The sequence below is a fragment of the Chiloscyllium punctatum genome, chromosome 13, assembly GCF_047496795.1.
Source record: "Chiloscyllium punctatum isolate Juve2018m chromosome 13, sChiPun1.3, whole genome shotgun sequence".
NCBI classification, from domain to species: Eukaryota; Metazoa; Chordata; class Chondrichthyes; order Orectolobiformes; family Hemiscylliidae; genus Chiloscyllium; species Chiloscyllium punctatum.
This window is the reverse complement of record NC_092751.1, coordinates 99418257-99445145: the sequence shown is the minus strand read 5'-3', so window position 1 is coordinate 99445145 and position 26889 is coordinate 99418257. Positions and strand designations below refer to the sequence as shown.

At 42.7% G+C, this 26889-nt stretch overlaps 1 protein-coding gene across 22 annotated transcripts in view; it reads right to left on the bottom strand.

The window, feature by feature from the left end:
• The window catches only part of zmiz1a (zinc finger, MIZ-type containing 1a), a 320345-nt gene that overhangs the window by 15905 nt on the left and 277551 nt on the right, over nt 1-26889 (bottom strand). For 9 of the 22 annotated variants that reach the window (XM_072583401.1, XM_072583416.1, XM_072583402.1 and 6 more), the window contains 13 exons: nt 24464-24581; nt 22356-22579; nt 21138-21336; nt 18424-18717; nt 16368-16554; nt 16144-16214; nt 13338-13388; nt 11938-12109; nt 9662-9842; nt 6913-7123; nt 2708-2813; nt 580-740; nt 222-289 (listed from right to left, as the gene is read on the bottom strand). In XM_072583401.1, coding sequence (XP_072439502.1) covers nt 222-289; nt 580-740; nt 2708-2813; nt 6913-7123; nt 9662-9842; nt 11938-12109; nt 13338-13388; nt 16144-16214; nt 16368-16554; nt 18424-18717; nt 21138-21336; nt 22356-22579; nt 24464-24581 — 2043 coding nt within the window. The remainder of the gene's footprint in view (nt 1-221; nt 290-579; nt 741-2707; nt 2814-6912; nt 7124-9661; nt 9843-11937; nt 12110-13337; nt 13389-16143; nt 16215-16367; nt 16555-18423; nt 18718-21137; nt 21337-22355; nt 22580-24463; nt 24582-26889) is intronic. The other 13 variants (XM_072583409.1, XM_072583406.1, XM_072583404.1 and 10 more) reach the window with 13 other exon arrangements.

Here is a 26889-nt window from a genome sequence, read left to right as displayed (position 1 = left end):
TATCCACTCGAGCTATGGAACTACAAATTGTTGTATCTAAAAGGAAGCAATATTTTAAAAAAAGCATCCCAAAGCAGCGAACAAACATCATGGCATTTCTTGGGTGAAGATGCACATTTCTCTCACAATGGTTCAATCTCTCGGTCCACAGAGACTGCTAGACATTTGCTGCTTTTGTTTCAAATTTCCAGCATCTGGAGTATTGCTTTTATTTTACTTACTTGCAAACAGGGCATCTCCATGTTCCCCTCTCACAGTTCAGTTGCAAGTACGATTCCAAATCAAAACACTGTAGTAACAAGGGATGACACAGAAAATCCTATCAATGCATACTGGCACAGAGCATCTGAAACATTAGTCAAGATTAGACTGCTCACAAATTCTCCACACCATGGGTTACTCGCACTCAGTTAGTCAGCTCTCCAATTTTAGCTTTAAGCTGGTAAATCACCCTATCAGATATAATCTAGCTCTCACCTAACAACCATGTTAGCATTAAATGAATCTGATTAAGTGACAATCCCTGATCATACAAGGTTGTCAATACACAGGGAAAGACAGGATGGCGGGAATACTAACCTGTACGTGTTTACAGTCATGACCTCTCGCTGGTAGCTGGATCCGCCTGAACGTGATGGGACATTTCAGGGACACCTTGATTGCTGTCTGTTCCACTCCATCTTCTCCGTTTAATGTAGCACTGCCCGAGGAAGCTGCCACACTGCTGAAGTTCCTTTTTACTGGTTAACAACATGGAATTTATTAGTGGTGTCACTGTCACAGAGACAGATGCAATATACTCTCAAAACAAGTACACCTTTTATTCTTGACAACAAATGAAATGATTCTGCCAGAATTCTGTATTATTCCAGTCACCATATTATTCCAGTACCTGACATCTCACTCAATTTGACCTTTCAATCTGATTACAGTTGTTTAAAAGCAAAATGTTGGACATAAATCTGAAGGTCTCTTCCAAGCGACAAATGTGGCTGATGTTGGGATTTGTGTGACATTTCTCTGATCTCTCACCTGGCAAGAGGCTAAGGGAATGCCCAAGGAGTCTTAAAAACTCAGTTTCTGTCCCAGCGCTACACAGGACCATATGATTCAAATTCTGATGTGGACTTTTGAGTCAAGTGTGAGAAACAACTTGGTGACAATCTTCTATTCTAACAGTAAAGCTAATTGGTCTAGTACGCATGTGTGAAAACTGGGTAAGAGCTCAGATCTGCTAACCATGTCATCGTCAAGACTCACAAATGTATAATGGGCACATCAATTCTTAGGGAAGGAAGCCATAGACAAACTTGTCAATGATTATCTTCATGACGGAAGTGGAAATAATTTCTATCTAAAAACAATGGTTGATAGCTCACTCTGCAGCAAACATCTAATGGCAGAGTGAAGTATGCCAGCGTTGGCTTTGACCTAGTCACATGGCATACATTTTCCACAACAGATCACCATTAGCCCAAAGAAAGGTCCTTTTCTGTTTCTTTTCAAATTGCTGTCCTTTCAAAGGCAGGCTCTATAATAATCAACTTCTCTTAAAGTCCTCAGGTTAGTCAGCTCTGATGTGTGAGACTGAGCAAGAGATTGTGAACAGCAATGGAGGTCAGTCAGTCTTGGAAGAGGCCATTCAAATTACCCCCAAGAGAAATTAAACACATTGGGTCTATGGTCAACTGTGAATAACTGATCTCTCCGATTTATGGCACACAAGCTGATAAGGTTACCCAATAGCAAAATTAACACAGAGGCCTCAATTTTCCTTTCTACTTTGTGAAATAATCAGAGACGTTTACGAGGACACCATTAATCCACACCTGATAGATTATATACATCCTTTAAAAAGACTATGTCCATATGTGATTCGCATACAACTCTACCTCATCACATAAAAATACTGATAGCTTAGAACAGAATTGTTACAGCACAGAGGAGACCATTCGGCCCGGTGTACCTGACTGGCTCTCCAAAAAGCACCTTGATTTAGTGCTATTCTCCTACGTTTTCCTATACCCTTGCATTTTGTTTCTATTTAAATAATCATCACTCTCGCCTCAACTGAACCTGTCTTCACCACACTTCCAGACAGTGCATTCCAGACTGAACCGCTGTGTGTGTGAAAAAGCCTTTTTCCCTTCACAGTACATTTTCTTCTTTTGCAAATTGCTTTCAATCTATGCTCTCTTGTTCTTGATTCATTTCATGAGTTGGAAGGTATTTTCCCTATGTACTCTATCTAGCCCCCTCTCACGATTTTGAAAACCTCTACCAAATCTCCTCTTAGCCACCTTCTCATTAAGGAGAACAGTCCCTACCATTCCAATCTATCCCCTTAACCAATTTTCTGATCTCCTTCCGTTCTGCCCTTGTGTCACCTAAAATATTAGATAAAGAAACTGTACATTTGTATATTTTCATTTTGGGCAGTAGCAAGGCTTCCACTTGGTTTCCCTCAACCAATTTTCTCTGCTGTCATTTGGAATTATCTGAAAAAACATCGAAAGAGGCTACTGGAGCACAGTTATTCTGAAGACATGTCAGTGCATTGGGTAAGTCTAATAGTCTTTGTTCATTCAGATGTCAATGTGATGAAAAGACTATAACCTCTTTGCAATGCATGAGGCAAGAACTCCTGAAAAAGATTTTTAAAAAGTGTATACCCATTAAATGTAAAATACTATCCCTGTCCACCTACTTTTTGTGATGCAGTGTTCAGCAGGGAGAAGCCTTTTCTTCAACAAGCCTTGAAGCACGGAGCGGACTGATGGTCTGTGCACTAACTGAAGTACAAACAAGTGCGACTGAAAGGAGAGAAAGAGAGAGAGAGAGAGCAATGGGATCAATGACATTCAGGAAGCATAAGGATATTTTTTTCCAATGAGTAGTACATATCAGATTATTCCCCAGGCAACAGATAAAGCTGTACCTCAGTAGAACTCTACCACACATGGCACTTTGAAGATGATAAATATGTTACAGATTCATAAATCTGACAAAAAAAATTTTTTTTAAAAATCAATGATCTTAAATGTGTAGCCAGTATCCCTTACTTCACATGCTGTGTGCAAGCTATTTACTGATACAAATGAATCCATCATTTGCTCCCCAAAAAGCTTTTCTTTTGGCAGGAATGTTTGTTAGTCATCACTCTCTCACATGCCAGCACACTTCTGCCTCACTGAGCAAGATTAGGAATTTTCACAATTACCAACCAGCAGCAGGAACTGAACCAAAACAGTTTTGAAATTACTCTTCACAGGCAGGACTCAACGTTATTTCTTCATTTAACAGTTTTAGGAGCATAGACCACACTTTCAAGTTCCATGTACTGGAAGTTTTGAATATGAGTAGACAGTCATTTCATGGTGTTTTCCTCTGACACACACACAGCTGTGTTCGAATGTATAAAGTATGAGACAAAAATAGAAATTGCTGGTTTTACAGTAGGAATCCAGTTCTGAGGAAGAGTCACTTGACCTGAAATGTTATCTCTGATTTCTCTCCACAGATGCTGGCCTGCTGAGCTTTTCCAGCAATTTCTATTTTTATTTCTGCTCTACAGCATCTGCAGTTCTTTTGGTTTTTATGTACAAACACAAGTGCTGTACAGTTGTTGCTGTAAAGCTCACACATCACCAGTAACCAACTTCAGGCTGTATCAAATTAAGTAGACTATAGAGATCAATGACTAACAGCTCAAGTTAGATTACACAAAGCTTAGCAACAAAGTAATATGTTGTGCATAATACATTGTAATGCTCTTTACACTTGAAGACATCATATGATCTAATGAGCAACAAGAAACATCTTTGGAAATCTATGAGTAACTAATAATAAAACTTGAACACAGTGGATGGCACAACTGAAAATGTGTATGCAGGATAAAATTCATAAGAAATAAAACACACACAGCATTTATTGTCTCTATGCAGATCCCTCAAAACTATTTCCCAATTTCTCTTACTATGTCTTTCTCAACATATTCTACATCAGATAACGAACTGGGATTTTCCTTTAACTCTCTGTTACCTACACTTAGATACCAACTTTTACCAATTGTATTTTAAATGAGGAATTATAATTTTCCACAAAAATACAGCCAAAGGTATGTGAGGGTTGGATAACTAACAGGAAACAGGCAGTCAGCGTGAATGTGTGTTTATTTTAGAACGACAGGATGTGAAGAGTGATGTGCCACAGGGACTTCAACAGTTTACAATTTAGATAAATTACTTGCATGAAGGGACTGAAGTTTTGTTGCAAATATGCTGAGGTGTGAAAATAGATAAGAAAGTAAATTGTGAAAAAGACAGAAGCTATAAAAAGATATATGCAGGGTGATATGCCAAATGGAGTATAATGTGGAAAAAAATGAATTGTTCATTCTGGCAGGAACAATAAAAAAAGCATTTTTCTAAATGGTGAGATATTGCAGAGCTCCTAGGTGCAAAGGGATCCAAGTGTCCTTGTGTATCTATTACAAAAAGTTGGTAAGCAGGTACTCGTATGTTAACATTTGTATTCAGTTCATTCACGATAAAAGTAATGAGGTTGCACTTCAGTTAAACAGGGCTCTGGCTCTGACCAATACTAGTACAGTTTTGGTCTCCTTACTTAACAAAGGATGAAAATGAGTTGAAAGCAGTTTAGAGAAGGATTATTAGATGAATATCTGGCATGGGATTTTTTAAAAATACTTTTTCTTGAGATGTGGGTTTGTTTGCTGGGGCAGCATTTATTGCCCATCTCTTGTTGGCCTTGAGGTGGTTGTGGTGTCTTGCTGCAGTCCATCTGGTGAAAATGGATCCACAATGCCACTGGGGAGGGAGTTCCAGGATTTTGACCTTGCAACACTAAATGAATAGTGATTTAATTAAAAGTCAGGATAGTATATGGTTCAGAGGGGAACTTGCAGATAGTGGTGTATCACTTATCTGCAATATTTTGTCCTTCTAGATTGAAGTGATTGTAGGTTTGGAAGGTGCTAAGGAGCCTTTGGTGAATTTCTGCAGTGCATCTTATACATGGCACACACTGCTACTACTGAAATTCCATGGTGGAGGGAGGGAAAGTTTGTGGATACAGTGCTATCAAATGGACTTCTTTGTCCTGGTTAGTGTCAAACTTCTTGAGTGTTTTTGGAGTTATACTGGTCCAAGCAAGCAGTGAGAATTTTTTCAGACTCCTGACTTGTGCCTTACAGGTAATAGACAGATCTGGGGATTCAGGTGGTGAGTTATTTGTTGCAAGGCTCCTAGCCTCTGACACTGTTGCCTTCCAAAGATAGGTTGGACAGGCCAGGCTTATTTCTACTGGTGTTTCGAAGAGCAGGATGTGACGTGATTGAAAAGATCATGAGGGATCTTATGGGAGAATATTGAACTCTGAGTCCCTGTTCAAAACCGAGGGTTACCCATTTAAAACTGATGAGGTGAATCTTTGGAACTCTTTCCTTGAACAATGCTGTGGAAGCAAAGACCCTAACATTTCTAAAGCAGAGCTAGATAGATTTTTGTTCAGCAAGAGGGTGAAAAATTACCAGGGGACCATGGAGTTAAGGTTGCAATCAGATCAGCTATGCTCTTATTGAATAGTGGAGCAGACTTGATGGGTTGGCTATGGCTCCTAATTTGTATGTTTGTATTTTGGGGCACAGAGCTGATTGCTAACATAAAAAGATGGAGCAAATTCAGCATCTGTTTAGTTCCACACTTACTTAAGTTACACCCAAATTTCTTTGTCCTTTCTACTCATTTATCAAGCAATGTGAGTAGGGCATGTCTGGAGCCATTTTAGTGATTGCAAAAATAATTTTTTTCTGCTGGCTTAAACTGGGTATAAAATAACACGTCAACTTTTCTGGGCTGAAGAGAAAAGATTTTTGTGAAAGCAATTTTCCTTATTTATCCTTGGTGAGATCTGGGTTGAGTTCTCTGCTTCTTTGAGTGCAATCTTTAAGGAATGAGAATGAGTTACATTACATTAACAGTCGGAAAGCTTCAGTGATTGCAGTATCTTAAATATCTGCTTTGCACAAGGTGCATGAATGATAGTTACACGGCTTCAAACTTTGATTTCCATCCTTAAAGGAGAGATGCACAATCTTATTTCTGTATTTTTCCCAGGAATTGTTTAAGCTGATTTTTACCTGTCCTCAGTTTCTTAAGAGTGGCAGAAAGTTTGGGAGTAAACTGCTGGCTGCATAAAAAAAAATCATACATTTCAAAGCAGCTTGTTGAGTACATCTCTCTGACCGGAAATTCCAGGCTACTGTGACTACGTGGGGAGTATTATATCACATACCAATGCAGAGAAAGAATAACATAGCAAATGGAGAATTGACATTAGTTCTGTTAAAAATATTGGCAGATGGTGGAGACCGGTAGCCAGTGTAGCATTAAGCAGCTGAGCAAGTAAGACAGCAGGAAATTCTCCATGAGCACTGATATGATAAGTAGTAGATTGAGAACTAAGGTAATCATTCAAGAGTGTGGGACTAGTATAACAAAAACATGCTTCACTCTGACATATGCAATTATTTTTAAAACAACGTCATTTTAAAATGGTGCTGCAATTCTCAAATCATCCAACTGTACTTATTTTTTTCTTTCCAAGGAAGAATGCCAGTTGGTGGCACAGTCCAAGTGGATGCTGCACAGCACAAAGCAAACTCAGTAAGAATGTTTCTTACTGCTGTTCCCCAAGCCCACAAGAATGGGCTTGAAGTGAAGAAAGGAGATTGGAGGCCAACTGCTCCTGAGAACAACTCATGTCCATCCTAGAAGTATATGAAAAGACCTTGGAGCAGATAATCAGGAGACCTACAGACACACCAGAAAAGGAGATATTTTTTACAAAGACACAAACTAGGACAAAGTAAAAAGATTTGATCATACTTACACAGCAACAAGCAGTGACTGTGATCTGGATGGTGTTCCTTCCTGGCTGACAGACATGCTTCAGATGCAAAGGCTTGTGAGAGGTCTTGTTGTCACCTCTCTCGATGGTGAGGGGAGTGGCGTTCACACTGACCTGGACAGATGCTGGCCAGTTTGTGTTCATCTGTCGGTCTTCATGATGGTAACATTTGAACTGAAGCTCCAAGTCAGACCTGCATATAAATTGCAGAGGTCATGCACAAAATTGGCGCAACACAGCAACACTTCTTCAGTCCAAAAAAACCGCTTGCAAACCAGTGTGGCTGCTATTTCTCCATGTAGACTCAACCTCATTGGTTCCATTAGTGCCATCTCCTATGAAGCTGGAGGTTTTGAAATGATCCAATATCTTTCAACCCTGATAGCTAAGAATATCTATACAAACTCCTACAGTTTTCTTCAAAACCTTCAGCAATCTTATAGCACGCCCCTTCCATGCTGAAAAAACAGGAATTACCTATAGCTAGTTAAAGCTGACCAGGATTCAATTTTCACTATTTCTATCTTTCCTGCTATTATTAGCTCCACGCAAATATCACAAATGACTGGGAGCTCTCCAGTATGTACCACTATTCATGTGCAAGCTTTACTACTGATGGTTAGCAGACTAGACAACCTTTGAGCATTACAAATCTGTCAAAATCCAGCAGACTGAATCTGACAGATTCAAGGTCTCTGTCTCTCAGCTATTCATCAGATCATCTTGCTGAGTCGTTGTTCTAACCTGTGCTACTACTGATAAATATGTCTCATTCACATCACAAAACACCACATTCACTTGCCAAATTAGAAAACAGGTAGCAGAGAATGGAAGAAATTCCTTCCTCTTTTCTCGGCATCCACAGTCAAACAGAGATTTATTTTTTTTTACTCAGGGGGTGGGGAAGAGAGGTGGGATGGATTTCGGGCAAATCATTGACTGCCAGTTCCCAAGGCCTATGTTCTTGAACTGCCTGCAGTTGTGTGATGGAGCCACCATTAGACAGGAACTTATTATAGCTTTTCATAATTTCCTGAGGGCAGTTAAGGATCAGCGGTGGTTCTGGGCTCACATGCAGAACAGACCAGGAACAATCATCAGGTTTCCCTCCTTAAAGGATACAAGTTAACTTGAAGGGGCTCTCCAACAATCTAAAGGCTTATGGTCATTATTAATGATTCTAGCTTTTTCATTCCAGATTTATTTAACTTAGTAATGGGGAGCCAATGGTAAGTGGTGGAATTTGAACTCAATTAAAAAAAAAACAGGAATTAAAAGTCTTCTGATGACCATGAAACCATTATTTAATTTTTTAAAAATCCATCTGGCTTATACTTGTCCTTTAGGAAGGAACCATGTATTCTTCACTTGGTCTGGCCTACATGCAACTCCAGGCCCCGAGCTTATGACATTCAACTGCCTTCTGAAATGGCCAAGCAAGCCACTCCTTTCAAGGGACGGTAGGGGTTGGTAATACAAGATTCCAAAAGTAGAGTGTTCCCATGAAACCTTTCATAAGCCAAAATGGCATAAAGCGAAGTAGTATTCATTTATGTGGGAAAAATTTTGCCTTTTATCGTAAGAGCGAAAATCCTCTTCCGCTTCTTTTGGTTAGTGGAAAGAAGTACTAATGTAGGTCTTTCATAAAAGCGAAGTGGCATAAAGCAAACTTTCAAAAAGCGGAGGTTACCTGTAAATCCTCACCTTCCTCAGGTGCCTTGCTGGGATTAGCCCAGGTATCTGGATTACCAGACCAATAATAATCAGCATTATCTCATGCCTCATTATTTCCACTTAATGGGCAAAATGGCTCTGAGACACAACCCAATTTAGTACGTTGACAAGATGAGATACTAGACTGAAAGCAACATTGACATTTGCACCATTTAAACTATTTAGATCAATGCTGTCACAAAATTTCAGAAAAAAACACCTATAAGCTAGGATCTCACTGTATAATTTCAGCAGCTTATGCCCTACAGTAATAAAATATCTCAATGTTTTTTCCAGGGCTCAAACACAGCAGTTAAACTCTCCCTTCACAGCAGTCCTGATGGAGTAGCTTTCTTCTAAGTGAGACATGAATGAAGTCAAGCCCCTTCTTCCTATTCAGGTGGATATAAAAGAATCCATGGCACCTACTGGAAGAGGAGCAGAATTTTTCCTGCTGTCTTGACAAACCTCCATCCCTAGAAAACACCCACTGATCATTCACCTCAGTGCTCATTACTGAATCTGAGAGACACAGAAAACAGGAGGAGTAGGCCATTCATCCCATTGAACCTGCTCCTCCATTCAATACAATCTTAGCTGATCTTCTTTCTCAATGCCTTACTCCTGTTCTCTCTCCATAACCCTTGACACCCGCAGTCTCAAGAAATTAGTTCTTTCTTAAAACTTATACAATGACTTGGCCTTACGGAGTACAGCATTCCACAGAGTGAATAAATTTCTCCTAATTTCAGTTTGAAATGGTCTACCATGTAATCTTGAAACCCTGGAGTGTTGTTTTGCACAGGCCATCTTGCCTCTACAATTCCCAGTTAGAGGGAAACATCATCCCTGCAGTCAATCCCATCAGAATTTTATACACATCAATAACATCTTGCAGTGCTGAAGCTGATAGCTGTAGCTGCTTATAAAACAACAGTGACTATCCTCCAAACCTAGATAACCCCAAGGATGTGAAAGGCACCATCCAATTGACAGTGATTTCTGCCTGTGCTCTTACCTCCACATTAATGTCTGGTGCACTGACTGCCGCAGGTGGAAGACATGGTTGCTGACTGCCAGGTTATGCTCCAATCGGAAGGGCTCCAAAACCACACCATCGCGGACTGGGAATGTCAGTCGCAGCTCATCGTTGGCTGAGACCAAAGAGGGAGAGAAAGTGTCAACTTTCCCTTTAGCATCTGTGACACAGTAAAAATGTGGTTTTCATATCATCACCAGATTTCACTTCATCGGAACAATTCCCTCTTCCCCACCCCCGGACTCTGCAGGTGTGCATCTTGCCCTGGGTGGCAGGGTGGACTGGAGATCCTCTGAGCCAGAGGATTGTCATAAATTTTATCCCAGGTGGGTAAGGAGGCAAACAATGCTGTTTTTATCCCTCTGCTAACACCATCCATCCAGTGTTCACTAGTGTCATCCCAAGGATAGATATTTCCTAATCAATGTGTTTGGAGATGTTAATACACACCTCTGGCCTTGAACCCAGGCCTGGTGGCTCAGAGGTTGGGACACTACAACTGTACCACAAGAGCTCTAAATCCCACATGAAACATTGTTAACACGTGGTACTTAACTGATAAATTTCACCCAATGAAAACAGGCTAGTTTGATTTGCATTTGACTTAGTACATGCAAATAGTTTTTTTTGCATGCAAATCATGCACCTGTCTGTATGTCCAACGCAGGGAATCAGAGTGATGTTTAAGCATTCAAGATCCTCACTTGAAAAATACACTATGGGTAACAATTTAATTCTTTAGGGGGGGGGGGGGGGGGGGGGGGGGGAATGGGGGTGGGTGTAAATGCACAGCCTTCACTGTTGTATATTGAGATGTAATTATCAAAATCTTGAACACAAGTCTACAGTATGAAGTCAGCATTTCTGACTGCTAAATTGTCCCTGAAATTCACCACCCCGCCCCCAACTTAAAGTATAATGGAAATGGTCCAAAATTAGTCGGGACTAGTCCAGATGCTCATCACTCTTCACATGAAGAAAATTGTTCAGCTCTCTACTCTAAAATTAAGATGCATGTCACACAATCCCATTTTGAAAATAAAATTCAGGATTCATCTCCGCAAAATTACGGGAGAGAAAGTTGACCGATGCAAAAGAAAGTCAATTAATAAATATATTGGGAGCAGATGTTAGACATTGCAAATGTGCTTTTTGTATGACTTAAAAGCTCAACGAGACAGAAGGTGAAGGGACATGATGCAAAGAGTTTAACCGCTTAGGTGGTGACATTGCGAAGTCTAATTTACAGTCAGGAGTTTTAAAGGGAACCACGCCTTATAAACCCTGGCTTCAGCAGAACTGACTGACAGCGGTCTGCACAGCTGGAATTTTGCTCTCCCCTTAATATCACATACAAAAGTCCGGCACAGCTAACTGTCCAGGGCATTCAAGAAATATGAAATAAATAAATCTTTGTTAGATCACGAGGTGGTCAAAATTGTGTGACCACCACAGTACTGAAACCCAGCTGAAAATGCATTTGTTATATTTCCCACTAAATACTTTTCTATTATAATTCTAAGTCTTGCGGACATGCTCTTTGATGCTCCTCAGCTCACAGATTGACACAGTGCACGGGGCACATCTTTAAACCGGAGCTAGACTAACAAAAATATTCACTGAGAATGGATACAGATCCCAAGTCGACCATGGGGCCAAACTCCCTCTGGCTTCTGCACCCATTCATCCCCCACCATTGCCTCAATGGAAACCACACTTTCAATGAGAGACATCTGAAGAAAATTCTCTTCCATTCTTCTGCTCCCTTGTATGTGCAAATATAGTGAGTGGTTCAAAAGGGGGATTGACATTTCGGGATTTAAATTAACAAGTTAGAGACCATGTTTGGAATTGACAACTGATGTATACAGGCAACGTGGCTTTCAAATACAGATTCCAAGAAGGAAACTTGAGATTGACACCAGGGAGCATTCTCAGGGGAACTTCCGAGAACAAACTAGTGGAAATAGCCAATGCTGTTATTCCTTTTGTCAAAGTGACAGTGGGAGATCAAGTGCTCCTTGTTAAAATTACTGTCAGTTGTCTGTTAATGGGTTCTGCAATGGTTCTGGCCCACTCTGAGGGGTAAGAACAAACAAATTACATTTACAATCATTTTATGGTGGACCATCAGAAAACCCTGCTGGAGTTGTGTTATACCGGGCTACAAAGTAAGGGGCGGAGATTTGAAGAGCTGCATCCTCTGCTGCACCACATCGCAATCCCAGTTTTAAAAACATTCGCATCCGACTCACTTGGAGGTGGTGGCGGCAAGGAGCTGAGGTTGGGTTTGATATCAGGTGGGAATGGTGGCTTTACATCCTGGTTAGGAGACAAGTATGGTGGAATACTGCTTCCTGGAGTCATGGGCGGAGTGGGATTCCCCGGCACAGGAGAATGAGGATAGCTTGCCACAGACCTCGGAGGCTAAAAAGAAAGAAGAAGCGATGATTATATGGAGTATTTCATATATATCATATGCACAGTCAAATATCAGATCCATGGTGATTCTAATTCAATAACAGTATCATGCAACAGGCAGTAATAACGTTTTAATCCACAGAAACTAGGGTAGAAATTTTGCACCATTTCCAAAATCTTGTCAATAATGGATTTATTTGGTGCTCAGAGAAAAGCTCGGACAGTTGGGGAAATATGGAAGAGAAAAAGCCACCCCTTTATCAAAGAGAACCCTCTCCCTTTGAATAAAACCAAGCAGGACTGACCTACATCCACTCAGATCCAACTGGTATCTAATAACACAACCTGTTACATACAGGGCCCCATCCCCATTCATCACATTCCTCATATATCATGTCAGTTGTAGGGAAGAAACATTTCAGACTGAGAAAACGCCCACTGCCCGGGAACAAGACAGTACCACGACCCAATGCAAAACACAGCTGGCAGATCTCAAAAGCTGGGTTTGAGCTATTTCTGTCTGGAATGTGCAATGTACTGGCTTTTTCTCAGCTGAATGATTTCATTTTTAAGACATGTGGAGGGGCAAGGAGATTAAACACTTAAAAACTGCAAAATGCAATCATATTTTATCTGACCGAATGCCTCACATTGCTCGACTACCCTTTGTGCAGCAGGTTCTCGTCTTTACATTTCTCTGTCTTGCTATGAGCCTGAATTTTTATTTGTATGCTCCAAGCATGCTTTTCAAGTACAGTCTCCTACATGCTGTTCCTTCCTGAAAAGTCCTCAAGATTTGTCACAGCATCTCTCTGACTCCAACTTCTTTGCCCCATGATCTCAGAAGCCTAGGAACAGTTGCTTCCCTCAATCTTGTCTGCGCACAAGCTTCAAACTTTGTGCATCTGTTGGCTTCTTCCCTTCCTCCACCTAAACCTCTGATTGTGACCTATTTCCCTTCACGGTCATTCCTGCTGTCTTTGACCGTGCTGTCCTCCTCTAAGAACTTGAGCCCTTCACGTGCACTTCCAAATCTTGTCACACATCTGAGAAGACAACTTCCATTACATTTGTATTCAGACACTATGTGATCTTGCAAAATGTCAGCTATGTAAGTGAACAGATATCAGCCGTCAATTTGCTTAATTAATTAACTAACAAAAAAAAAATTGTTTTTTTTAAGCATTTGTTTTTAATGTGTGGAGTAGAATCAGTAAGAATAATGTAATCTTACTTTGGTTTCTTTTCCACTCCCAGCATTTGTGATGGAGAGACAGAGAGGACACTAGTCAGGCAGTCAGCGATGAGAAGAGGATGGGACGTTTCCAATTATTGTGTTCATTAGTAATAAAAAACAGAATTGGCAGGTTTACTGTACTGTAAAAATTGGCTAGCTCAACATTGTTATTCCATAGTTAAAGCAAAAGCATTGCTTTCCTCATGTGACATAACCTATCGAAATCTATGCTGTAACACTGAGAAAGCACCGATAAACAATGCAGCATCAAAAGACCTAAGGTGTGGTACTCTAAAGGCTCACATAGTCAATGGTGCATTCCCATATATTAAGTTGGAGGGTTGGTTTGGAATTGTGCTACTGGAACGGCAGTTTACCTCCCAAGGATTTGGCACTAATGATGTGGGAGCTTGGAGACTAGAAATGCTGGAATTGGGTGCAAAGAGAAAACTGTGCCTCAATTGAAAAAGGGATGACTATGAATCTGGCATCTAAACTATGGGGCCCACCAAGATAGAAGGCAAGGATTAAATTCAGAGAATTTTAACTGTGGTGCAAAAAGTACCAGAAATACAACTAGACCCAAATGAATATCAGTAATACTGTGAACTAAGCACAAACTAAACAATTTTAGTAACATTGACACATATCTGGGAGTAAGTCCAACCGCATACAAAGCAATTGAGTATGAAAGACCAACAATTATGGAACAGACACAGTGTTATCTGTCCCCTTTTTCAATTCTATCCTTCCCCTCTCCATTGGTTTATAGTTCATTTCTGATTCACAATTGCTCAAACCACCATCTAAGTCACCAGAGAACAGTGACACCCAGTTAAGTGATGGATTCATTTACAAGGCTGGTCCCCACAGTGGAACTCCAGTTAATGAATGAAACGTGCCAGAGGACAGATGTAACAACAGCATGCAAAATGTTAAATCAAAACACTACCAATGGTGATCAGTAGGAAATACCACAAAAAATATAACCAGGACAGAGACACTTTGTACCTACCTGCAGGCTTTAACAAACCATGGAGCAAACAAGCTCCCAGGTGTTGCAGTGGGATGCTTACATAAACATGCAGAGGCTCAAAATATTGTCAGTAGCATCCACAGAAAACTGTTAGTTCACTCTCATATAAACATGCAACCTACCAGATGAAAGTAAAATTGTAATGAGAAATGAAATAGTGAGTTTGACCCATCACGACTGATTTTCATTTATATGCATGTAACATGCTTTTAAATGGGAATCGTGGTGATATGTGATGGGATCTACAAAGGATGGGGGAGAGGCTGGACTGACACAGCTTGCTGTTTACTGCAATTCTCAGTGGCCAGCATTTCGCAGCTCTTCATCAAACTTCCAATCGGGAATATCCCAAGTCAACCTGGCCGAATTCAGGACCAAAGTCAGAAAAGGTATGGGTAATTGGTTTGTAAAATGTTTGACTTAGGTTCTTGAGAAACAGCAAGTACCCAAAAGTTCAAAAGCAAAATGTGATTTAGCATTTTCATCTGACTTTGAGCTTTAGATGGTCTTCCAAAACTACTGCTGTAATAAATGTTTCTGAGGTAAGTAGTGTTACATTGAAAGGAAAATAATCTCCCCAGCTTCTACCGAAAGGATGATGGGGGTGGAGGGGTTAGAGAAAGGAGCCTTTAAAGTAAATTACATGACTCTCCAACAATTCCACCACCCCTCACTGCCAATCCACTCCCTGCTACAAATGTCCCTCTTTTTTTTCTTTGATAAGATTTTTTTTCCTGGAATGCTCCCCCAGCTTCTAGCAGCCATTGTCTCTTAGCCCACAGATTTTTCTTCACAGGCCTGATAAAAATCGGAGGCTCACAGTCTCTCATGTGATGGGGTGAAGAGGAACATGGTGCACACAAGTTCAAAATGGACTGTGCAGTCAGGACACGGAAGTCTGGTTAGACCCACAATCTTCACAGAATCCCAGCCCCAACTGAAAGGGAATGATCATAGTCAGCCTAAAACCTGAGGGATCACTCCCTGACAAGCAAGGCAAGCAGAGGTCAAAGGTTAAACAAGAGCAAATGGCTCATGGACTTCCTCATGAGGAACAGAGGAGCACTCCTGCCCAAAACGTAAACAAATTAAAAACTGGCCCAGCCATCTTCTGGCTGACAAGCCCCCTCTCCAACTGCTCTGGCCTCTTGGACAAACCTACTCTGTTCCTCTGTTCAGTCCTTTGACTGGGCAGATTCTGATTGTCATGAAATGATACACTCTTCAAGGACCCTGCCACTCCGTTCCCAAGGGAATCCTGCTTATTTCCTTAATATAGGGGAGCCTCTAATGGTTTTAAGTTTAAGTTGTTTTGTGACTGAGAAGGGGACATTCCGATCCTACTTTCACCTGCAGCCCACACCAGTGGCACTTGCAGCAGGAATCATTTTGGGTAGGGATTTCTACCTGATTTTGCCCCTTTCGTATTGCAGTGACTGAAGTCCAATAAAAACAGAAGTAAAGGGTGGGGAATTTGCCTCATTAACTGTTGCCAAAATATAGACAGGCACGCTAACCTTCAACCACAAGGTACTAGTAAAGAACTGAGATATCATGTTCCCCTTGAAGTTGCTCCTTTTACTGTGGCATCCTTACTCCCCAGCCACTACTTTGTACCAAAGCTCTACAGGAAAGAAGCAGTGAGAACATTGTCCTGTTGTGAAAGGGGAGACAGTGAATACAAATACTAGAGTGTTAGGCAGGTCGCTGAATTTCAGAAGTCACGCAAAAAGCAACAAAGAACTTTTCTCCCCCTCAAGGACTTACCCCATTCAGACTACTTTGACTGTAGGTATAGCCACTTCCAGCAAAACTGTTGTTTTGTCCATTAAACTGCTCTGCCTGTTGTAGTAAGGGGAGGGGGAGGGGATGTGGAGAAACAAAGGAATTGTGGTCAACAGTCAATTTAACTCATCCAAGGACAGGCAATTCAGGTCAAGATACACCCAATCTCAAGATACACCCGATAGAAAATCAGTTAAGAAGTGCACTTGCCTTGTAGTACTGAGCCATGTTTACTGGAGGTGGAGGATACTGGCCTGTGCTCTGTTGGCCAGGGAGCCTTTGGCCCGGGTAACTGGGTGATGTGATGGGCCTTTGAGGATTGCCTGTTGGGTACTGGCCGGGCTGACTGGCAAACTGGCTGCTTGGTCCATACTGCTGTGCTCCATAACTCGGCTGCAAAACACAAATTTACTTGTACTGCTTTCACAAGAGGCCCTAAACACAAAGTCATGGAGAACTGGCTACTTTAGACCAAACTGAAGGAAGTTGAAGCTGAAAGCTGCACCCTGAGGCAAACACAATGGTGTCAAGATGCTGGTTGCCCCCTACCCAACGTCAGAATGGCTTTTGGAAACACAGTAAACAGGAGCAGGAATGGGCCATTCAGCCCTATAAGCCTGCTCCACCATTCAATATGGTAATGGCTGATCACCCAACATTGTTCCTGCTTTCTTCCCATATACTTTGATCCTTTTAGTCCTGAGTACTATCTCTACCTCCTTCTTAAAAGTATGTGAATTGTTGGCCCCTAAACATGGTGGTGTAGGCAGTCTGAAATTGGGCAAACATTTCAATTACAAGACACAGCAGATGGATGACATACCTCAGAGCAGGGTAAGGGTGGGCAAGAGATTAACAAATTCAAATAGAAGGTCAAAGTGAATAAACAGGATTACTCATAAGATTAGTCATAAACAAATTCGTGGAACATTTTAACTCTAGTAAATTATACATGTTAAGCTTTAATGAATAAAACACATCCACTTTGAATTCAAATGTTAATAATGCTTCTGAAATTCTGTATCACTGGTTCATAGTATTGTCTAGATATTTTTAATCAATCTGTTCAGGGATTAGGATGGTATAATGGCACAGTGTTTGTCCCAGGTGCTGTGAAACAGCAGTGCTCTGGGTTCGATTCTAACCTCTGGCAACTGTCTGTGTTGAATTTGCACATTCTGCCCATGTTTGCATGGGTTTCCTTTTTTCAATCCGGATTCCTCCCACGGTCCAAAGATGTGCAGGTTAGGTGGATTGGCCAAGATAAATACAGGGGAATGGGGTGTGGATTTGGGTTGGATGCTTTTTAGTGGGGAATGTCAATGCAGACTTGATGCTGTATTGCCTCCACTGCAATCTATGTTTTTACACACCGCTGGTGCAAGTGGGAAACCTGGGCCTCCTGGCTCAGAAGTAGGGACACAACCACTGCACCACAAGAGCTTTAACATTGTCTATTTTTCTTTCTTGTATCCAGAAGTGCTATCACAACCGGAGTGGCTTTTCTCATTACCAACATTTCTACCTATTAATCACCACCATCAAATTATCCCTGTTTTCCAAATGATTACATTTATATGCAAATGTCCATAAAGGGTAATGCAGATCAAAGGTGGAGCTGAGGTAGGAAGAGAGAGTGAAGGAGCTGGTTCTCCAACTTCCAGATATTTCTAATCAAAGTCTTCAGACACGTTATGACACACCGCTGGTGCAGGGTGGGCCAGGTCTCCTGGGTCAAAGGCTGGGTCAGTACCACTGCACCCTAAGAGCTGTATATTATTAACTATGTCAGTGCATTCAGAAGGCTGTCACTAACAGGGGTTTCACTTTTGCTCCTATTAAAAGGAGGGTCTTATGGTATGGTTGTATTGTCCTTACATCCTAAGCTGAGACTTGAACCCAGACTTTTCTGATCCAGGGGTGAGGCGGCCATGCAGCTCTGTCATAACATGCTCAAACAGGTTGATTAAAATCAAGTAGCCCACTGGCACCCTTCAGCCTCCTGCAGTCAGTGAGTATCATCATCGCACAAGACTGACACTTTTCAAGTTTTGACTTCTGTTACAGTGACCCCTGAAAAGGCTGCCACATTTTAACGTAACTTGTTTCGGTTTTGTTGAAAGAACAAACAAAAGTGGTTTTCAATGCATCTCTCCAAATTAAAGCTTATAAGGGCTGGAATGATTAGGCTTCAGTTCTCCCCTTTCAAAAAGCATAGCTTTGAACACAGAAGTAAATGCCTGTTGCTCATCAGGCCTGTACCTTAGCTGTGCTCACCTCGCCCGGATAGGGTCTTTTCACTCCCTGCATAGGCATTGGCTGTGATGGCCGTGGGCCCGGGTAGCCCTGCTGTGACACTCGCTGGCTGTGGGACGCAAACACTGGATTCATCCCTGGAGGTCTGGGCTGGTTGATGGGCATAGGGGGCCCGCTCATGCTGGACGGGGTCATGCCACCTCCCATACTTCCTGGGTTCATGTTGCCTTGCATGGATGAGGGGCCCCGTGCACCCTGTTGATTCATGAATTGATTGTTGTAAGCCTGGGCTGGGCCCATCTGTGAAAAGGAGAGACAGCCTTGAGAATGATGCTTCAGAATGCAAACGCCGACCTGGAGGGGATGGGTAGTGGTGGTGAAAAAAGTACTCTGATTAGAATTAACGTGTGGTGAAGCTAATGGGTGCTGGCACGATGGTTAGGATCCTGTGTATGGGTGCAGTAATAGGCGTGACACAACTTGCCCCCGAAAGAGATAGCATGGGGGATCTGCCCATTTGAGGGCCTTCCACAAGCAGTGGGAACTGGAGTGCAGAGACAGAACCACCACTATCCTTTAATTTGATCACCTTTCTTTGCTTTTATTAAAAATGTGGCGTTTATTGCCTTTTAAACGAGGCACTTTAGTGGATATATTTTCTTTCAATGGGCACCCACTTTGCATTTTACAAAAGAGTTATGCTCTTGGGCTTTACGCCTGGGTACTGCCCTGCTGTGTCACTCTCTGGCTGTCTGAAGCAAGTGCTGGATTTATCCCTGCAGGTCTGGGCTGGTTGATGGGGAATGGGTGGCCTGTTCATGATGCATGGGCTCACGTTGTCACCCATATTTCCTGGGTTCAGTTCATATGTTTCACTCTTGTCCCCTCAGCAATGGCTCAGTAAGTAGCACCACTGCCTCACATTTGGCTGAGTTGTGGTGGTAAACCCTCATTCCAGGACCCTCAAGGACATACCCTCAACGGACAGATGGAGTGCTGCAGTGACAGAGGTGACACCTCTCTCAGACAAAATCCCTCAGCAACCAAGACTATCTCGTAGGTGATCTCACCATACTGTGTCATTTGGCTGCTGCATTTCTGACATGACAAGAACATTACAAAATGTGCACACATTGAGCCCGACAGGTCAATGCTGGTGTTTATGTCCCCCTAAAGGCCTCCTCTGCCTCCCCTCGTCATCAAACTCCATGCTTAGGGAGGCTACGGCCAGTGGTATTATCACTGGACTCTTAATGTGGAGACCCAGGTAATTTCCTGTGGACCTGGGTTCATATCCTGCCTTAGCAAAGGTGGAATTTGAATTAAATTTGAATTTGGGGTGGCACTGCTGCCTCACAATGCCATGGACCCGGGTTTGATTCCAGCCTCGGGCAACTGTGTGGAGTTTGCACATTCTCCCCGTGTCTGCGTGAGGTTTCCTCCGGGAGCTCTGGTTTCCTCCCACAATCCAAACTTGTATAGGTTAGGTGAATTGGCCATGCTAAATTCCCCACTGTGTTCAGGGATGTGTAGATTCATGCATTAGTCTGGGGTTAGTATAAGATAATAGGGGAGGGGAAATGTGACTGGGTGGGTTACTCTTTGGAGGGTCGGTCTGGACTTGTTAGGCTGAAGGGCCTGTTTCCACACTGTCGGGATTCTATGATCAATAAACATCTGGAATTAAGATGATGACCTCAAATCCATTGCCAATTGTTGGAAAAAACCCATCTGGTTCACTAATGTCCTTGGGGGGAATGAAATCTGCCATCCTTACCGGGTCTGGCCTTCACCTGAATCCAGGCCCACAACAATGTCACTGATTGTCAACTACCCTCTGGGCAATTAGGAATGGGCAATAAATGCTGGCCTAGCCAGCGACATCCATATCCGACAAATGAATACAAAAGAAAATTGCCCGTAGTGTTAGGTAAGGGGTAAATGTAGGGCTATGGGTGGGTTGCACTTTGGCGGGTCGGTGTGGACTTGTTGGGCCGAAGGGCCTGTTTCCACACTGTAATGTAATCTAATCTAAAACTCAGGGTGTGGTTTAGTGGTTACATTACTGGATTAGCAACATGGAGACCTAGATGAACAATCAGGAGATGGGAATTGCAATAAATTAGAAATGAAACCAAAAGGAATCAAATAAATTGGAAATAAGAAGTTAAAAGAGTAATCACATCTAATGCCCTTAATGAAGACAAATTGCTGTCCTGATCTGGTCTGACCCGTGTGAGGCTCCAGACTCAAAACAATAGGAAAGGCCGTGCAAGCCATTCATTTCTATTTAAAGCACAAACTGCCACTGCCTTCTCAAGAGCAATTGGGATGCACAGTAAAAGCACATATCCCATGGCTGAATTAAAAAAGACCTATGCTTCTGCTTCATCCCTTTATCTAACCTCTGCACAAAGACATTGATGGAAGCAAGTTTCAGATACTAAACACTCTTTGGATCAAGGAGTTTCCCCTGAAGTGACTACAACTCAAAAGGATTGATTGTAAAATGCTTATGAAAACGTCCCGCAGTCTTGGATGGTGCTACATAAATGCAGGATCTTTCTTTCGCCAATCTGACCAAAAACCGATTTCTTGAAGTGCCGAGGCACCTTCACAGTAACACACCGCTCTGCCAAGACCATTACAGACTCGACTAACGGTTGGACGAGCAGTGGACCGGAGGTGGTTTTCAGCGATGCAGACTCAGTGTGCCTTACCGGGCCATACTGGTTCATTTCCTGGTTCTGCTTCTCTTGCAGGGCAGCCACAGTGGCGGTTGCAGTTGCGGTAGCTGTGGCTGCGGCGGCTGCGACCGCTGCAGCTGCCGCGGCGGCCGCGGGCTGGGTGAAATCTGTTGGCGGCCTGCTGTGTGGAGGAATGCCCATGGAGCCGGGGGCATTGGGACCACCGGGGTAACTGGAAAAGAGACAAACGTTAAGTGATGCCCTGTTGGCATCATTCAGAATAAAAACATGGGAACCACACTGACAATGCAACTTCTGTCTCTGCAGTTTCAAAGGCAACAAAGATTCTGGCAGAAGCCACACGCCTCCATTAAACCATTTGGGCACGTACCGGGCTGCATACAAAGGCAAAGGGTTGAGGTTAGGCCTCGCTACTCCCCTCAAACATGCAAAGGTGGTAAGTGAAGATCAGCTTGACCTTGGAAGGAGGGTGTGACTGTGTACTCTCCTGCTCCTAATGACATAGGAATTGTCTCCTTAGCTACAGGATGAAATATTACATGGGGAGAGAGGCAGGAAATAGAAGATTGTAAAATAAAATCTTCTGAGGAAGTGGTGGATGTGGGCACAGTTACAATGCTTAGAAGACTCTTAGATAAGTAGACGAATAGGAAAGGTGTGGAGGGATATGGGCCAGGAGCAGGCAGATGGGACTAGTTTAGTTTGGGATTACATTCAGCATGGACTGGTTAGACTGAAGGGTCTGTTTCCGTGCTACATGAATCAGTTCTATACATATGAAAATAGTGAATGAAGAATTTACTGTCTTCGTATAGAGGTAAGAGAAGAGCTAGATGAGGAACATTCCAGGGACATGATGCTTGTCAGGTCAATATTGGGTGGTCTGGGGAAATAAGCCTCTTGTTGGCCTTGTAATTGGGGAAGGTTATTCAGTTTGGCTATAAATGGCAATTTTCATTAAAGCTTCCAAATAAAAATTAAGAGGGAAGGAAAAGGGAAAATTAAAGACTCTCAATGGAATGTGTAAAAATTATACCAACTGAAATGTTCAATAGGTACAAATCCTTCCAGTGTCATCGAATGAATGGACTTCAGCCATCTCCATTAGACAGGTCTGAGTAATGACCATTGGCTTTGGTGTTTTGCCAGTTCAGTATCGTGTGTGCTCCCCCAGAATCCTGGAAATAGTATCCCTTGTATTGAGGCAGCAACATGATGTGGGATTTTTACCTGCTCCCAAAGTTGCCACTTCCAGGATAGTTTGGTCGGCCATACATGCCCTGTTGCATGTAGGCTTGGTTGGAGCCACCCTTGCTGGCTGAGAATTGCTGCTGCTGACTGGCAAACTGAGGCGAGTTAATCCCGGGATTGTTCGCTGACATCCCTGAGCCCATCGGGTTGCCTCCTGGAGTCATGGGGTTACTGGCATTTGCCATTGGATTTCCCAGCACCTGCTTACAGAAAGGGAAAGGAACTGTATTAAAAAGCACTGGGAAATGAGGTAGAAAAAGCAGGGAGACTCTGACAAGTTGTTAACATAAAGGGAGAACAGTGGTTTAACAGCAATGTCACTCGACTAGTAGTCCAGAGAAGAGAAAGGAGAAGATGCTGGAGATTAGAGTCGAAAAGTGTGGTGCTGGAAAAGCACAGCCGGTCAGGCAGCATCCGAGGAGCAGGAGAGTCGACATTTCGGGCATGAGCTGTTCATCAATTCCTGACTGGTTGGGTTTTTCCAGCACCACATTTTTTGATTAGTAATCCAGAGACTCAGGCTAATGATCTGGTGATATGGGTTCAAATCCCACCATGAATTGAAAGCTAGCCACAGAGATGGTTACCATGGTAACTACCAGGGACTGTTGCAAAGCCCCATCTGGTTCACTCATGCCTATTTGAGAAGGAAATCTGCCACCCTGACCTGATCTGGCCTACATGTGACTCCAGATCCACAGCAATGTGGCTGAGTCTCAACTGTGAGGCAGGCCGCTCAGTTCAAGTTCAGTCACCAATGGGTAATAAATGCTAGCCCTGCCAGTGCCACCCAAATCCGGTCAAAGAAAGAAGAAGAGCATATTCCACAGATTCTCAACAAGATTCCAATGCCTAACTCCCATAGAAATGTGTACTGCGATCAGGTTAACTCCGATTTCTCTTGCTCCGATCGTTCTCCTAAGCTAAAGAGCTTGCTGATGATGAATCAACTTTCGAAATACGAATGCAATGTCTAATGGCAGCCTTTTCTTCTCAAGGCTCACTGGTGCAATGGGCCAGCCTGGAGCATGACCAATAATTCTTCCAGTAGAGTTTAAAGGGCAGAATGGGTGTTGAAACAACTCTCACCCCCGACCCCACCCCGATTTCCTGTCCTAAAGACAGAGTCTTTTTGAATCAAAGGATTTCAGCACAGAGTCAAGTCCGTTGTCCCTGTGCTGGTTTTACTACTGGAATTATTTGAGCTGTCCCTCTTTGTTTCATATTTTTCCTTTCCAAATACGATACTCTCTAAAATGATGTTCGTGTCTATTACTCCGTTGGTAAGGGAGCTACTTCAAATCCTCCTGCACAAGCTTAATTCTTCTAGCAATAACTCAGTTTGAAAATCCCTATTGGCCACCTCCAATTTAAGTCTTCTCTGTTCCACTGCAAGGAAAGGTACCTTTTTGACACTTCCTTTCAATTGTAACATCTCATTACAGTTATCATTCTGGTGAATCCTAAATGTCTCTTTTCCGTATCTAAATTGGCCTTCAATAACTGAGCAGCTGCAAAGCATTCCTCACATTAACTCCATCAAGGTGTAAATTCAACAGGACTCATTTTGCTTGTATTTTATGTATAAAGCCCAGTTTCCGTCTGTAGTCCTGCTGGGGTTTGACTCTGAATGACATCCTCCAGAATCGTGTGGAAGCAGCCAGTCTGCATGTGTGCTCTAAAACATGAGCATTGGCAGGCTACAGAGCCTCACAGCTGCCCTGATTTTGTTCTTGCCTAACACCCACAGTAATGCTCTACCAATACTGGGGTGGGCGGGTGGTGTTTAAAAGATGAATTTTGGCTGATTTTTAGAAGCTCTCAAATCAATGCTGGGCTGAGAATGCTAACCTGAGAACACCTAATTCAACAGACCAGAAGGTCAAACCCACAGTTTTCTTGATGTGTCTGCCTTGTTCCGTAGTTAGAAGTTTGTGGTTTGTCTTTAGAGTTCTGCCACATCTTAGGCAATTGCATTGCAAACATTTGCTACAAATGACTTTAGAAGAGTTGAATTTATTTGCCTTGAAGATTGCCTCAGACTATGGTACATTCACAGTGAAGATACATTATAGAACTCACGTTACCTGGCTTTGTGATGTGTTGGTGACTCCCCACACAGTTGTAACTACAGACAATGACCCTGGTGGTTGACTTGTGTTTTGCTGCCAAGGAACAGGATCATAGGTGAATGACCCATCGCTGCTTGAGAATGTAAGTGAGAGAGAGAGAGAGAGAGAGAGAGAGAGAAGCAATTATTACATGTTAACATTGACCACTCAACCCTCAACCAATCCTCACTGTTTTACCAAAGGATCTGAGATTCAGACTTCCTTAAAGATATCCCTTAAAGTGAATGGGTAGGTTAAATAGTTGGAGCAAGCTGTGCTGAGCTTAAATCGTGCTGGCACAGCTGAGGGGAATTGGAGATTTTTTTCTACTGGAGACTATTTCCGCACATTGGTAGATCCTTGAAAAGGTCAAGTTAAAAATAAACAGTAGGAAATGGCTGGCTTCCTCAAAAACTTTTAACACTGACGTTTGCTGGGCTGGTTCATGAAAGAAGACGTGTAGATTAGTAAATTACCCCGGGCAATTTTCACACTGTCTTGCAAAGAGAAAGCTGGTTATTAGTAATATTATTAATGCTTGTAAAGATGCATCTGTTCATAGGCAACAATTAAATACACAGTCACAGTTACATCGGATCACAAACTGACAAAGGCTATGGAAGCAGAAGGCAATTCAGTCCATCGTTGTTCAGGAATCTAGAAACACCCTGATATCCCCCATTCAATTAGTTCTTAGAGGATTTTGATCCCCTGGAAAATCATTCCATACATTAATTACTCTTCACGTCTATATGTATGATTTCCTACTTTGAACCGGTTAGAGGAAAATAGGAAGACAATATGCCATTCAGCCAGTTCCAACTTGTGCCATCATCTGATGAGATAAAGGGTCATCATCTATTTCAAAATCAATACCCTCCCTAAGTACAGCTGTAATGTTATCCCTTATCAAAAATGCCACTCCCCCTCCTCTCTTGCCCCCCTTTCTATCCTTCCTCTAGCTTCATTTCCAACAAAAAGAGCTCTCAGATGTCTGCTTTCTAGGGTAAAAATAACCAAATTGCACCAACTGATCCTGTTGACTTGAGGAATTAGGCCAATGGCCCTTCCCACTACAGCCTCTGGTGTTGAATGTCTTCTCTGCGCATCAGGGAACTGTACTCAAATGGAGGCTGACACACTGTCTACTGCAGTGACTGAGCTAATAGATAGCCACCTTTAGACTTTATTGGTTGGTATTCTACTTTGACTGAAGATGTGGAGTTCTTTATGCCAACAAAGTTGCTTTTGACTTCAGCTGTTATTTCAACATTATTCAGGAACTAAATCCATTGCTTCTGTGTTTCTTCACACACACAGAACATAAAGTTCAACTGCAACTATATCATCTCACTGTGGCTCACTGGTGAGCCTCACAGTGCCAGGGACCAGGATTCAGTACCAGCCTTGGGCAACTGTTTGGAGTTTGCATGTTCTGCCCATGTCTGCGTGGGTTTCCTCTGGGTGCTCTGGTTTCCTCCCAAAAATGTGCAGGTTAGGGTGGATTGGCTGAACTAAATTGCCCACAGTATCCAGGGAAGTGAGGGCTAGGTGGGTTAGCCATGGGAAATACAGGGTTACAGGGATAGGGTTGGGGGATGGGTCTGGGTGGGATGCTCTTTGGAGGATCGGTGTAGACTTGTTGGGCTGAATGGCCTGCTTCCACACTGATACACAATGAGCTGGAGAAGTTCAGTAAGTAATATCCGAACAACCTACTCAATGTACACCCTGACAGTATGGACTTCCTGAACGGAAGCCCTTTATGTAGGTGGTAAATCGTGACAGTAAAAGGATTCTTGTGGCGCAATGGTCACGTCAATACCTTTGAGCCAGGAGGCCTAGGTTCAAATCCCACCTGCTTTAAAAGGTATGTAATAACACACCCAAGCAGGGTGATTAAAGTCACTAAAAATAATGATGGCTGCAGGGGGTCTCATATCTCTCCAGGCTACCACTAGCGAGAAGGAAGTATAAAATGAAGGAAGTGGTCAGGGGTTTGTCAGCCGCTTGCAGAGGTGTGGGAACAGGTTGCCATAGTGACGGAGGTGGCTATACGAAGAGGCAGGCAACAGAGAACATGGTTTCTGATGGGTTTGGGGGCACAGGCTAAGAGAAAACAGATGGAAGGACAACCAACCATGAGCCAGAGGAGATACCAAGAGGCAGGAAAGGAATCAAGGGCTGAGGGTGGGCCGCACTGTACTAACAGCACAAGATTATACGCAAACACCTCTGGTGTGACACTTGAACTCAGCACCCTTGGAGTTTGAGATGAGAATATTCCCACAGTGCGATAACCAAGGAGCTGAAAGAAACAAGGAGGGGAACACAATACCCTCCACAAATACCCTTAGTTACCACGAGCAATGAGCATTTGACCATACAAACAAGCACAGGGA